Source organism: Anabrus simplex, chromosome 8, assembly GCF_040414725.1.
Source record: "Anabrus simplex isolate iqAnaSimp1 chromosome 8, ASM4041472v1, whole genome shotgun sequence".
NCBI lineage: Eukaryota > Metazoa > Arthropoda > Insecta > Orthoptera > Tettigoniidae > Anabrus > Anabrus simplex.
Genome location: NC_090272.1, coordinates 189,206,653 through 189,221,827, shown reverse-complemented (window position 1 = coordinate 189,221,827; position 15,175 = coordinate 189,206,653). Strand labels below are relative to the sequence as shown.

Genomic DNA, 15,175 nt, shown 5'->3' with positions numbered 1-15,175 from the left:
TACTTGTCCTGTGCAAGCTGTTATTCAGCACGACAAAGAAGTACAATAAGTCAATGATGATAAAGAGGAAGAAAATGAAGAGGGAAAAATGAGTCACGCTGATGGAAGTGCAACTTTACAAACAGCAGAGACTTATATCCAACAGTAGACAGAAAACAGCAGTTGATGTAATGTTTATAAATAAGTGATGTGATTTTGCTTCTAAAAAAGTAATTGATAAAAAAACAACAGAAAAAGACAACCGATTTCTTTTAATTTTTGAATTCTGCTGAATTTATAACATAGTGCTATACTGTAATGCGAGATTCCGAGTTTTTGTAAAACATTTTACTACATTTAATTTTCCACTACGAGTGTTTATCTCTCATCGGGAGTGAAACTTCAATAGTGTATGGAGACAACATAAAGACAACATCAACTTATTTCGGGTGAGTACACTTGGTAAAGACTCATTAATACTACTTGCCTAATAACTGGTTCTTTATTTATGAACTGTATTTCACTTAAGCTAAGTATTGATATTTATAGTATATTGTCCATTAATCCGGCCTAGGGTCCGGTCCCAAGGTGGCCGAACTAGAGGGAGTTTGCTGAACATACTTTGCATGTTCCTCATTGTAAAGGAGACTATATACTGATGCACCATTTGACTAAACCACAGTACCTAATTAAATAACGTATAATACACCATATCATACATACAACAGCATTACATCCTCCTGACATGACGTTTGTGGTGACTGAATCAAGAAATGTTTAATGCCGTTCTTAATGTAGACTGGAATTCCTAACGAATCAGCAAGCTGTTTCTGGTTAAGATTGGCGTTTTCATCATGCTTTCACAAAATGTTTAATTTATCCAAAAAAAAAGTGCTTTCCTTTTCACACTCATAATAATCTCAGATAAGCTTCTATACACTGGACACAATTGAAAGGCGATCTTAGAAATGTCCAGGCGAACAAGTCAAGCAATGTGATCTAAAGGTTTCTTCTTTCACTATCTTGTCCATAAATTCTACAATGGTATGTAATAACTTGTTTTAATAACTTGCTTCCACGAAATCTTTAATTGGCCCCTCCTCGCTGTACAGCATTGCACACTGCTGACACCCCATGGCGAGATTAAGATAAGCCGATTGCCAGGTTGACATACTCTAACTGGCCTTCAGCTACGGCTAAAATTTACAAGGTTTTTTTTTTTTCCAGGATTGTAGGTATGCTAATGACAAGAAAGTAAAATTTTCCATTTCTTCAAACTTTGCTAAAATATTACCAAATAATATTCCGTCCATGATGTGGATATAGATTCCCTTAGGGAACCTGAATTATTTGTCCCGAATGAGTAAGTTTATAGTTCTAAATATAATTGGTCTGTTATTGAACATTATAAATTTTCAGGTTAACTCATTCCTGTTGCCAGCGTATTGCCCCAGTGTGCTAATTTGGGATCCCTAAAGGGAATCTACAGTATATCCATATCATTTGGTAGCCTGGCAAGCTTCAACTTTTGCAAAAGACAAGTCTCTCGTAGTGCATTGGTACTGCCGGTAGCTTCAAATAGCATATGCAGTGCCCTTCACAGTATGCACTAACCATGCATCTCGGCGGGTGTGCTAGTTACCAACTGATGAGCCCAAATTAGCACACTGGGGTGAAACGGTGGCAACAGGAATGAGTTACACTGAAAATTTATAGCATCCAATAACAGACCAATTATACTGGAATTATTAATATTCTCCTGGAAAAGAGTGTCTTAAATGGGAGCAAAACATGATAGAATATGGTACTTTCTAATGGCTTCCTACTGGAAATATCTAGAGACTGAGCTAAAAGTACATATTATCTGGGACAACCTAATAAATAGGATCATGTTATCAAGGTTTTACTGTAATAATAGGAACGCGATCACAGGTCGGTATGGAAGAGGGAGGAATAGAAAGGAAACAAAAGAGGACAAGGATAATCTCCACAGCTACATACATTGCCATCTTCAAATAGATAGGCTCTCCCCTCATCACCCCAGTTCTTGTACATCCATATTTTCTCAGCCTCTGGATCTTGTTTCTGTTTCCCACCTTCATCAGAATGGCGAGCTTCAAGACTCACTCAGGAGCATCTTGACAGATCTTCAGTCAATATGTGGGAAGTGTAGAATAAGAATAAATATGGATAAGCACAGGATAAAGACAAAAGGAGGAAAGGAACAAACCACACTGATCTGTCATTGTGTTTTTCCTATTACATGTTCCTATCTTTCCATATATGACTTATTATGGACAGCAACTAGTTAATCTACACATTAATTCTAGAAACTTGTTGATGCAGAACATGCGTACATTTGCCAGTTAATTAATGAAATATTCTATTCAAGAATCCCATTCAAATAAGATTTTTTAAAAATTTATTCTAATTATTTCCAAATTTATTGTTTACAAAAGAAGTTATTTTATTTCCCTCTACTTAAGTTTAAGTAACTCAAGTAAGTCAAATTCACAGTGGAATTGACTACAAATGAAACTTACACCCTTTTTGTAAGTGTTCTCCATATTAAATATTACTGGTATTATGTTCCCCCTTAATTTCACATAGATTTAACTAACAAAAACGTTTGAATTAAAAATTATACTTCAATGATTCTTTAATTTGTGGATTGTAGTAAGGATGTAAAGGAAGACACCAATTAGAGTATGGTTCCATGTATGGGACCCTCGCCAGGATTACTGGTAATTCAAGCAGTGTGAAAGATCCAATGGAAAGAGGCACGATTTGTTCTGGGTGATTTCTAACAAAAGAGTATTGTTACAAAAATGTTGCAAACTTTAGGCTAGAAATATTTGAAAGTAAGGAGAAGAGCTCCTCAACTGAGCAGTATGTTCAGAACTGTCAGCGGAGAGATGACGGCAAATTACATTAGTAGACGAACAAGCTTGAATAGGGTTTTTGAAAGTAGGAAGGACTGTCTATGAAGATAAAGTTGGAATTCAAGAGGGCAAATTGTGGCAAATATTAATTTATAAGAAGATAATTTGTGGAATAAAATAATTTACCAATGGAGCTATTCAATAAATTTCCAACTTCTTTGAAATAATTAGAAAAGACTAAAGACTAGGTAAAATATGATAGGAAATCTGTCACCTAGGTGACAATCCTAAATGCAAATCAGTGATCACTGCTGCTGCTGCTGCTGATCATCATCATCATCATCATCATCATCATCATCATCATCATCATCATAATTGAATTTTGTAGCACATTGTGCTAATAATCACAGTGCAAGTATTAGAGTGTGCAGGAGTAATGCTGACCATGGGGTACTTCCATTCATCTCTCTTTTCACCCTTACAATGTATATGAAAAAATATTTTTAAACATTTTCATGGACCATTTATAATTTTCTATGTTGCAGGAATATTAATTTGTTGGTATACATTATAATGGGCAAAAAAGGATGTGAACTGAAATATCCATGGTTAGAATTACCCCAGCTGACTCTTAACTTACATCAATTCTGTATCTAGCCTATGCTAAGATATGTGTTGCTTCTATCTGAAATTGAACATCTCATTACAAATTTATGAAATTTGGGTAACATGTCGGTTAATAGACAGAATATCTATTACTGTACATACTAATAAATTTCACACAGTAACTGAAAAAGATCTACAAGAACTTACGCGACAGAATAACACCTTGAAATGTTTAAATATCCAAAACTCCAATTTATGCCCAATGTTATCACTCCCTTTACATTTTGAATACATGCAACATGTTCTGATGACATTCCCTTCAATGGGAGATCATTTCCATAATATGAGCTCTTCCACAAAAGTGATGTGTTTCGTTTTATCTGACTACACAACAAATGTTTACTTGTGCTCTACAAGATATTACATGATGTGATACATTCAGTGGTTACAATAAAACACAATTCTAACCAATACACCAGCAAAATAAAGAAAACATGGAGGGAAAACAAAAAATTCTCATAACATATAACTGGTCAAGTTTCGAGCAAAAAACTGTTAAATAAAATTTCCTGACTACTATAAGCAAAGAGAAACCCTGAAGACAGGATGATGGACATTTGTACTTAAGATTGTGATCAATTAATATTTGGCAATGGTGAGTCATTCTCATCATCAATCAGTCACACATACAACCACTTTTAAAAATAGGTCCACCCCTTATCTATTGCTAGCAACGACTGTACTCGAACTACAAAAATCTGCCAAAGGTCCACATACATACAAAACAAACCACCCCACTGTCTCCTTTACAACACTGTTTAACATAGTTATCTATTCTCTTCAAATATGACATATATTAAAAGCTTTACATTTTTTGAAAGGTTATTAACATTTTACATACATGTGGCCAAAATCAGACGAATGTCCATAGTACAAGGCCATCCAAATATCTGAGTACACTCTCAGCCATGGAGCAATGTCAGTATTACATAACCAGTGCAAAATAAATTAACTGCACATGACCAAACGGGGGTAAATTAGAATATTTCTTTTTAATTTAAATAGTGAACGTGCGTGGCATTTCACATAATTTTGTAGCATATTATGCAGATCTACAGTACATGCCTTTCTTCTGAGCTAGCTCTGAGAGAGATTTCCTACAATCCAATCAAATATGAATACCGTCAAACAATTATTTATTTCTAATCTAATTCTTGTCACAAAATTTTGAATCTACACAGAAACCTCTCCTTACGGACACTCCTGAAATATTGACAAATTTTTACGCTTCAACTGGAATAACATAGAAATAATAATAAAATTAGCTCTCATTTATGGACATGGAGAACTGTTTGAGAGTCCGAACACCTGTGTTAACGCTTGACTATGAACCGAACTAGGATTTCAAGATCTAATTAGCCCTTAAGAATCACAGCCCTGTTTCCAACAGAAGTGTAATGTGTATATATATCTGGTTAACATTGTTTTTAAAAAGAATAAATGAGAAGGACTTTTCTCTATAGGATGAAGAAAAACTTTACAAAAAAATGAAAATTTAAATGTATAATAGGAATATTCTCAATGACACATTGTCACATTTGAATCTGAATGATTTTTTTACAGCTGAAGATGTATCAGACAAGAGATGAAATATGTCCCGTGTTTTTGATGTAAGAAAAATAACAGATACGTAATCTATAAGATTATAGTTGTGTTGAATAGTTGGAACCTCAAGGTATCTGTCATAAAATTTTCAAGTAATACCCTGTCAGTACGGACCCAAGATAAAGTTTATAATATGCAATATGTGGCATGTTTTGAGCTGTCAGTGGATAGTTGGTGTGGAATGACATAAGTAGAAGAATAAGCTTGAGTGGAGTTTTTAAAAATAGGAAATATCATAATATGAAGATAAAGTTGGAACTCAAGAGGACAGAATGGGGCAAATATTCATTTATAGAACAAGGAGTAAGGGACTGGAATAAATTATCAAGGGAAATATTCTATAAAATTCCAAGGTCTTTGAAAATATTTCAGAAAAGGCTAGGTAAACAACTGATAGGGAATCTGCCACCTGGGCAGCGGCCCAAAATGCAGATCATCGATGACTGATTGACGAACAGATTGTTACGTCCCTTCAGTGTCCATAAATGAGAGGTTTCATTATATTGGTTTTTTACTAACTATCCTCCTAACATATGGAACACACTCAAGAAATCTTCCCTGGATATTTCAAGGATACACAGCAGCTGAAATGCTTTTTTGGAAGTTATAACAAATGAAAATCTATTTTCCTTCACTAAACCTCTGATGCATGATCAAAGCAGCATTAGAATACACTTACAGAGAAGCGAGTCCATACAGCTTTTAGCAGGTGCACTCCATAGCTGTGAGTAGGGCCAAACAAATGGATGTCTTCATAGTAGTAATAATAGTACAAAGATTATTTTGCTTGAAAAATCTTTATGAAAACTAACAGATCAACATACATTATAAGTAAATAGAGAAGTAAGATATAGTACTTAAAATTATCACTGGTGTACATATATCATATAAACACACGTCTTTTTGGAAAAATAACTACCCTCTCTTATTACCATGATAAAGTTACAAAATAATATAACAGAAAAACTTAGCAGATAATACAGAATAATCAACAGTTCACACTGAGCTGCCTCGGGAAACAAACCTGTACAAAGGAATGGTTTGTATGTGGCAGCCTGTGAACCGTTCCCCTCACCTGTGGCAGAATTGCTAGCTAAGGCAGTTGCATTGTTAAGGCCACCCTGGGACCACCTCACGGGCATAACAGTAAGCTACGGGCTTCACGAAGTGAGTGTCCACGGCCCGGCAATGTGGACATGGGAATTGATGGCTATAGTGAGAGAAATAGTTGAGACGCTGCTGAGGGCGTAGCAGTGGGGTCTGGCAACTGTTACACTGAAACAACAAGAAAAAACCTTTAGCATAGAAGGAGTTTCTCAGAAAAGGAAATACATTCTTCTTGAAGGGAGAAGAAATGTGGACTGGAGTACAGTAGAGGAGCAGTAATTATGGATCAATACAGGAAGATGGAAAGGTGTCATTGACATCTTGACTCAGCTGGACTGGAAAAAGGGATGAGTTGCTTATGGTGCTGTTTTAGATAGATAACAGAGGCAAAATGAACACTCAAATTTAATAGTTCCATCCAACTACAAACAAAATGGACAAGTGATATATTCAGAGAATTGAACAACTAAAACGAAGATGTAGCAGGGTTTTTAGTGGTACGTGCAAAGTAGTAACATAATTAATATAATTCAAAACCCAACTTATCAAAACCGTTTCACATGTGTTATCTCTATTATTATTTTCTGCTGGAAAATTATCTCAAGCGAAATTCAAACACCAGACCGTGCGCACCACATACCAACCTTGAGACTATACAACGGCTTTTCGACGTACTGACGGGGATTTTCTGATGCATAATGGCGCGTGTTCTGTGAGTTATTGTACCCTGACAGGCTGAATCAGGCCTCATTTGAAAACATTAAAAACTGAAGATCCAAAAGTCGTAACTCCACTTCACTCAGAAACCATCAGCAAAACTCAACAGGGAAAGGTTCGTCTGGACGCTTTAACACAAGCACAACAGTAAATTTGTAAGGCTACAGATGAAGGTCCTTTTTGATCATGTTTCGACACGACGATCTCTTAATTTCCACATGTACAGATAAACGGCGCTGAGATTTCGTCCGTCTTGATTCCAGGCTTTCCTTCACTCGAGCAATATTTTTTTGTGTTCTAACTCTTTTCGGATAGTTACGATTTTTATTCGCTACAGAGCCCGTTTCGCGCCATTTTGCCACTAAGTTCTGCGTTGCAAAACACGTCCAGTCTTAAACTCTTGCGCAAACAGTTCCGCTTCGCATCACACTTGACAATGAATACGCGCTGTTTTATCGTGAACACCATTTTGTGTTGCATTCAACTGGTCACAAAACACAACTGCTCCTCTCACTCATTCACACGTGATGACACAGCGACGAACTCGATACAGAGCATGAGGGAGATATACACGCAGACATGTGACAACCGACTGGTGCATCGAAATAACGGCTTTCAGCATTTCTTGTGATGGGCACTTCTCCTGGTCATTAACAAGGGTCAATTTCGCGTCAGTCTTATAAATATTTTCCCAGCCAGTTTTATTTTGTCCATCCGGGATATGTATGTCTTACAACAAGCACTTATAGGCAATATTTACGCCCTTGTTTTCCGTATATAAACACTCGAGAGCATGCCACGTGAAGCTGGTTCTCTAGATGCAGTCCTACTACCGTGTCTGATTTGCGACTTGTTTATAGTCATCACAAAGGCCGATCTGACAGGGAACTGCAATCTCTTGGGGTGGAATGGCAAGTCTGATGGTGATAGTGGGATGCGCGGGATGGGAACACGCTGGTGTTTGGCACAGCTTGTCAGAAAAATGCCCTCGATAATATTAAACCCGATGGCTTTGACAACCAATCTGTGGTGCCATTACTCAGTCTGGGTGCATCAAAATTGCGCATCGGCACTTTAAAATGGAGTTTGTAAAAGGAACCCCAGATATTTCCAAAGAATTTTAACATTCCGTCGAATAACTAATGTCCATAACGGTGTCAATGGAGAGGGAGGTGGTACTCTCTCCGGGTAACAGCTGCATGATCTTACTGATGTAGTTCAGGTGCTCATTTTCTAGAGCAAGTGTTGCCTGATCACACAACCAATCAGATGACAAGTAGTTGTGGCGTATATCAGGGAACACTGAGGAAATGATTGTTTATTGGTTGAAGTGAGCAGGCTGCCAAAGTTCGGAGGGAGTTCTATTCTCTGCTGGTCGTCAGCAGAAAGTTCCTTTTGTCTATCTTAAAGAATTCCGCCGAAAAGTGTCCTGAATCTGTGGGAAAATTGAAGCCTCTTTAGGCCTCGAATACTCTAATACCGTCGGGGTCGGAAAAGAACGATGCGGCGAACAGAGATCGCGGAGTAAAGCTTACAGGAGTAACCTGGCACAATAAGGTAGCACCAATACCGGACTTAGCTTGCAGCCTGTGGTCGTCACATTGCGTCTCTCAATAAAATATTAGAGAAGATTTGACTATAAATATAAATGGGAGGCTGTTAGGAATAAAATAATAACTGAATAAGAGACGTGAATTCTAGGACTACGCAGAATGCAATGAGAAATTTATACCTACTAAATATAAATACTAAACCTAAAAAGACAGATAATCGAAATATAAATATAATATGATGACGATGAGAATTAAAATGGCTGAATAAATAAACTACAGCCCACAGCAGCTGTTCTCAAATATGGATAAACACTGAATATTGAATTTTCACGACCACACTGTAATCGAAACCGATTTTCAACCTATTAGGTCGTGTTACGTACATTTAGTACGTGTTGAAGAGATGTTAAGTACAGAACAAAAATGGCCAATTGAATACCAGTGGGATTCGAACCCACAACCTCCCGATTTCGATGGATAAACACGCTTAGCCTCCAAACGCTTTCCGTAGAATGCGCGCTCATTCTTCAGCTGTCTTGTTACATAAACGAACATCGACTTTACACGAATGATGACGAACATGCTTCACGTGAGCCGTACTTTCACGCGCGAAATGTGTAGCATGTTCATTACTAAAGGCGACCACAGTCAAAACAAAGCTGGATTTTCTCGAAAACGGCTGGATGTAATCAGAGCAGTGTCACTGGCAAAGCGGAGCATCGAGATCTTCATTCCACCAATGGACATGGAAGAAGTCATACAGACTCCAAATTTCAGGTCGATCGGTCAGCTTTTAAAGTGATTCAAAGACAGATGCACCGACATTCAAATGTATATATCGGTAAGGATCATTGAATTTCTTCAACAATGATTTTCCCTGAACTTTTCCAACCCCAACCTCACGTAAGTACTACACAATGCATCTCATCTAATTTTATTTCTGCGTCTTCTCCTTTCCTTCCAACGTGCACAACTTTCCCCGAGTTACAGCATTACAAACTATTGGACCGTATCCCCAGAGTTTTGTTACACATATCGCCAGTAGTTTCAATACTAGTTTCTTTTCTTCCAACTTATATTTTTGTCTTCTTCTAACATAATATGTGGACTGAAGATAAAGTAACATTTGTTTAAAAGTAAAGTAATATAATTTGCTTTATTATATAGCGGAAGCATTCCCTAAACGCAAATAAAAGTCAACAGCTGATGCCATCAGAAAACTCGGAGACTTAAGAAAGTTTGCTCCGCCTGAAGGTAGAGAGTAAATACTGTGGGCTCTTCAAAGCAGTCGCTACTTGTTTACGTTATCAAAGCAATCTAAATACTCGCAGTATGTTTATATTTCCTTTCTTCACCGACATGCTAAAACGGAACAAGAGTCCTTCTAACGTATGACTGTAGTAAAAATACGCAATGAGCGGAGGATGGTAATCGTTAATTGTTTGGTGACATTGACCCAGGAACGCGGCTAACCCCTCTGGACCCTTCCTCCTCCACAAAGAATGGAAAGTATGTTTCTTTCCGAACGTCGACATATTCTTCTTCTTAGTTTTCTTTTTTTCTTTTTGGCCGACTAAGCACCACGTCAATTCATCTACATCTGTTTCTGGGCTTTGATCCTCGACCAGTAGTCCTTCATCCTTTCACTCTGCAATCTCCTGTTCTCTTCTATCCACGGCGCTTGAGAACGGCATCTAACTTTTTCTTAAAAACTGCCCAGACGGTTGAAGCACCGACCTTCTGACCCCAACCTGGCCGGTTCGATCCTGGCTCAGTCCGGTGGTATTTGAAGGTGCTCCAGTACATCAGCCTCGTGTTGGTAGATTTACTGGCACGTAAATGAACTCCTGAGGGATACAATTCCGGCACCTCGGCACCTCCAAAAACCATCAAAAGTAGTTAGTGGGACGTAAAACATTATTATTATTATTATTATTATTATTATTATTATTATTATTATTATTATCATCATCATCATCATCATCATCGTATGCATTTGCTGGTGGGACCTAGTGTTTACAGTGCACTATGTCTTCTGGTATGGGCTAGAGCAATTTTGTTACTTTCATTGATCGGTCTCAGCTTTATCCTTGGCTTTGACAAAATGAAAGTGACTGAGGTATGAGTGATGCTAGTAATGCCATTCCTTCTGCAGCCAGTCCCTGCTAAGAATGGTGTGAAAATATTGCTCATAGGGTCAGTTGGTGCATGCATTTCAGTGGGCTTGGCAGACTGATATGTAATAGCAACTCCTGGCTCGGTGAGGAAAGCAACGGGAAACTACATCACTCCTCATATCCCTAGTACGCATCTTCAGTGATGCCTAGGCCATCTATGACAGCTGATGGCGGAAGTGTTGAGGATCCAACCAGCCTTCGGGCTGAGGACTAAACATACATACATACATACATACATACATACATACATACATACATACATACATACATACATACATACATCATCATCACCTGATTGGTCAGTCTTCCCGGGTTCATTCTGCAGACATGCCCGAAGAACATGGCTCTCTTCTTCCGGATGGTATCCGAGATCTTTTCCATCTTGAGGTATAATTCTTGGTTTCCTTTCTTTCTGTATGATCCATCCTCTGTTCTTCGGTGTCCCAGTATCTTCCTCAGGATCTTTCTCCCCACCAGTTCCAACTCTCTGATCAATCCTGTTTTTATCAGGTTCAACCATTCAGACTCTTACAACAATAGCAATGATCACGACCTATCTATGTCAGGGCGATGTAAAACAAATTGTAAAAAAACGTTTTAAAAATGATCAAGATGGGCTAAGCCCTCCCATACATGGGACGACGAGAACGTTTGTTAGTAATTTAAACAGGTTTTCTGGGACACATGGATGGGAAAGGCGTGGCCTTACTTAAGGTACCACCTCAGCATTTACCTGGTGTGAAAATGGAAAACCGGGCTGCCGACAGTGGAATTCGAACCCATCTTCTTCCGAATTCAAGCTCACAGCTACGCGACAAGAACATTTATTCTGCAGTGACAACGTATATAAAATCAGGCGACATTTAGCCCGCCCGGTATACAATTTATAATCACTAGTTTGCGTGCCAAAAGCCTACATTAAATTCCAAACCTCTTCGCAGTGCTCATATGGAGTGAGAGCATATGACGTTCTTGGTGGTGATTCGTCCGTCGGATGGGTACGTAAAGCCTTCATGCTATTCGACAGGAGTAGGCTATATACCAGCATCGGGTTTCACTCTCTCCCTTCGTACTGTCATATATTACGTCATTCATTTCATCTCATGAACTTCTCCCTTGAGGTTGAAGTCAGGAAGGACGTCCGGTATTTTCGTTTCATTTCTTTTATTCCTTCGTCATTCTCTTTTCTCGTTTCAACTCTTTGTTTTGGACGTTTTTTGCCGAATCCAAATCTTTCTTTTCCATTATTCGATTCGTTATCCTATACAACTAACCACGATATATTCACGAGAGCTAACCTCCAGCCACCCCGGTGAAAGTTTAATGGGACTTGTGGTTCCAATCTGTAGCTAGCTTCAGGTAGTTCCCGTCCGAAATTTTAGATGGTGCTGGAGGTCATTCACAGCGTGTAGATAGTTGTAGACAGGTTCTGTAGATGGCACGCTAGTAGGCATGAAATGAGCGATATTAATAATTAAAGGCAGTTTGCCTCGAAGAGAAGTATTTCAAAGTCTAACCTCAATCAGTGGGCCCTTCTGACACAGAATTAGTCGTATCATGTCAAGTATTATGGAGATAATATTGCTGGATTGCAATGAATCCGACTTTACCCAATCGATTAACCTTGTTCGAACTAATATCAATTTTAAACGATAGTTCCCATGATGCTACAGTATTTGTGTCGTTTGAATTCCAAGTGCCCATGCGCTAGTGCTGTAAATCTTTGTTCCTTGTGCTTGTTTATTTGAAATATATCTTCGCCAGTCCTCCTGAAATCCTGTATTTCCTGTTCGAGTACACGCCAGGGACCGGAAGCTGAATAGTTCTATTAATGTATTTCTATATATTTCCTGTCTCAGTGCATTTAATTCTGTTATTATTTTCTTGTGGTACCTGCATATTGATGTGATATCCCATTCTCTGTGCTCTGCTGTCTTGCTTTTGAAGTGATTTCTTATTTGTTATAATATCAGCTTTGTGTTAATGTGTCAATCATTCATTTGAAGTCAAAGCTGCTTCAAGGTGTGAGGTTATGTTCTCAATAACATAGTATGCCGTACGAACTAGGGGTATCAGATCATTATTTACAACATAGTAAGTACTTGAAATTAAAAATATATGAATTACAATGTATTACAAAGTAGTAGTAGAACTGCATTATAATCGATAGAAATGGCGGGGGGGATGAGGGTCAGGGGAAAGGAGGGGAAGGGGGGAGCCCTAAGCATAACCAGAAGTGCGTCACTGCGCCGGATGTTACTTCTCTGCGCTATCTGTTGATAATAACAATAAGGTATTGAACACAATGCGCACTGTGGCGCTATCTCAAATTTCGGACTGAAACTACTAGCGCTTAATGGCTTGGCACCGAAATTCATCATTGAGTTACATCTCTATTTCTATTCTATCGTCTTTGCCTCCAACTGAGCGCGCGAGTCAACATAGCGCCATCTTATAACAGAGTTTGCCTGTGACGTCACATAGTACGCACAAATTTTGCCTTACTTTGAAGCTACGTTTCAGATTTTTTTTTTTTTTAAGTAGCCTCCTCTTTTATTTGTCAACCGAGACATTAAACATAATCGTAAGTTAATACCTACTCTCACCGATACACGCGCTCTACCCAAACACTGAGAGCGTCTTAAATTTCTTCTTTCCATGTACACGTTGTCGAGAAACGTAAGTCTACGTTAAAACATACCATGTTAAAAGTTCTGAAACGCTGCCCTAGATGACCATTATCAGAAGGAACTGGCGGCTTAATTAAAGCTCAGGCACGTAACCTGAACATTGCCAATGGTTCCGAGAGTATGATCGAAAGACATCATCATTTGTTGGTTATTAAACGGCACAAATAATGTGACTGTGACGAACATGCTGGTTATTTGCGGCTGTTGTCCATTACATCTTCGTGATGTTTCCCTGGGGTGAGACTTGCCCGCTAAGCGTTTAGTGATGCCTTGCCTATGAAGGCCGCGAACAGGTATGTTCTGGCTCGCTGCGCGCAAACACTTCTTTTTTATTGTCCAGCTTTATGTACCCTGAAATTAGTGGTGTCCAAACGCAGGAATTAGTTCAACTATGAGCAGAAAGTTCGTTAGCAGCACCGCTATGCATGAACCTTGATATCTTCATACCGCCATAAATTGTATTTAAAGCTTATTTTGTTCGCCGGAGATACACTACTCTCTTATGAAGTAATGTTATATTAAAATACGCCAGGACGCTGAACCGCTTTAAGGCATAACAATCACGTTCTCATTTATATTGTTTAAACAGTCTGTAGAAGCAGAGAACATTATTAAACCTCTTATCCTCGGTCTTCATCTCTCTATATAAAATTCTCTTTCTGTGTGTACTTTTTAATATTAATCTGATACATGGAATATAAACCGGATAGGACAAATAATAACCTATTTCAGGTTTAGTTGTTTATTTGTTTGTTTGTTTTGTTAAAGGTGGTGGTGGTGGTGGTGGTGGTGGTGGTGATTGTGGTTTTAAGAGGAAGTAGAACTAGGTAACAGAGTTAAGTGGGAAAAAATGAATATAAATTTAAAACTCTTTATTAAACGCAGGAATTCGAAAATATTTTGTTTTAAATAATAATAAAAACTATTTTATTAGTCCGAAAACGACATTGACAATTTGAAATTTAGAAGCCCTTGATTAATCCACTCTCACACATAAAGCGAATAACGAGATCAGCACTATTACGGTCATCGGCTAGTAAGGTGGGGACCCATATTTCGTCCCCTTAGTAGATTTGGACTTGTAGAAATTCACGAATATTATGGGCAAGGCTAGAAATTGGTATGTGTATATATATATATATATTACTGAATATATTCTCCACTTACAGACAAGTTACAATGAAACTGTTATAACGTATTTGATATAAACACTACAAAAACGAAACTACCAAAAAATGTGTTCGTAATTTCGTCCCGCACCAAATTTATGAAAAGTACAATTAATTTTAATATGTTTTTCCTTTCTAACCTTAACAGACACTTTCCCTATAATGAATTACTTGAAGGTCATTTATGAAAATGTTTCCTTAGTATTATCTTTAACATAGTCTGTCAGCGTTGCTCGTAAGACTTTACACGCTTTACTTGCACGTTTGTAATCAATTATCTTGTCCCTCACTCCCTTAATAGCCTTTTCCATAGCCTCCTTATCCCACTCCTTGCGTTTACCCATCTGAACATAATAAAAAGGTAAATTCGTGTCCTCATCCTGAGGTGGTGCAGCTCTTTTCAGGCACGCCCCCATTGGAGGTGAGCTGCATGTACCATTTCAACCACATACCAGCCCCCTGCCATTCTTAAATTTCTGGCAGTACCGGGAATCGAACCCGGACCCCCGAGGACGGCAGCTAATAATACTAACCGTTACGCTACGGAGGCGGACATCTGAACATAATAAACTTCATAAATAACAAATAAAATGAAGGGGGACGAAATTACGAACATTCCCTGATGCATTA

The 15,175-nt window shown here is 38.2% G+C and overlaps 1 protein-coding gene across 1 annotated transcript in view; it reads right to left on the bottom strand.

Moving 5' to 3' along the window:
- Positions 1-1,190: 1,190 nt before the first annotated feature.
- heca (headcase) overlaps positions 1,191-15,175 on the bottom strand; it is a 530,564-nt gene continuing 516,579 nt past the window's right edge. Inside the window, exon 5 of the mRNA XM_067153093.2 lies at positions 1,191-6,407. Within this exon, the coding sequence (XP_067009194.1) occupies positions 6,243-6,407 (165 nt within the window). The 3' untranslated portion in view covers positions 1,191-6,242. The remainder of the gene's footprint in view (positions 6,408-15,175) is intronic.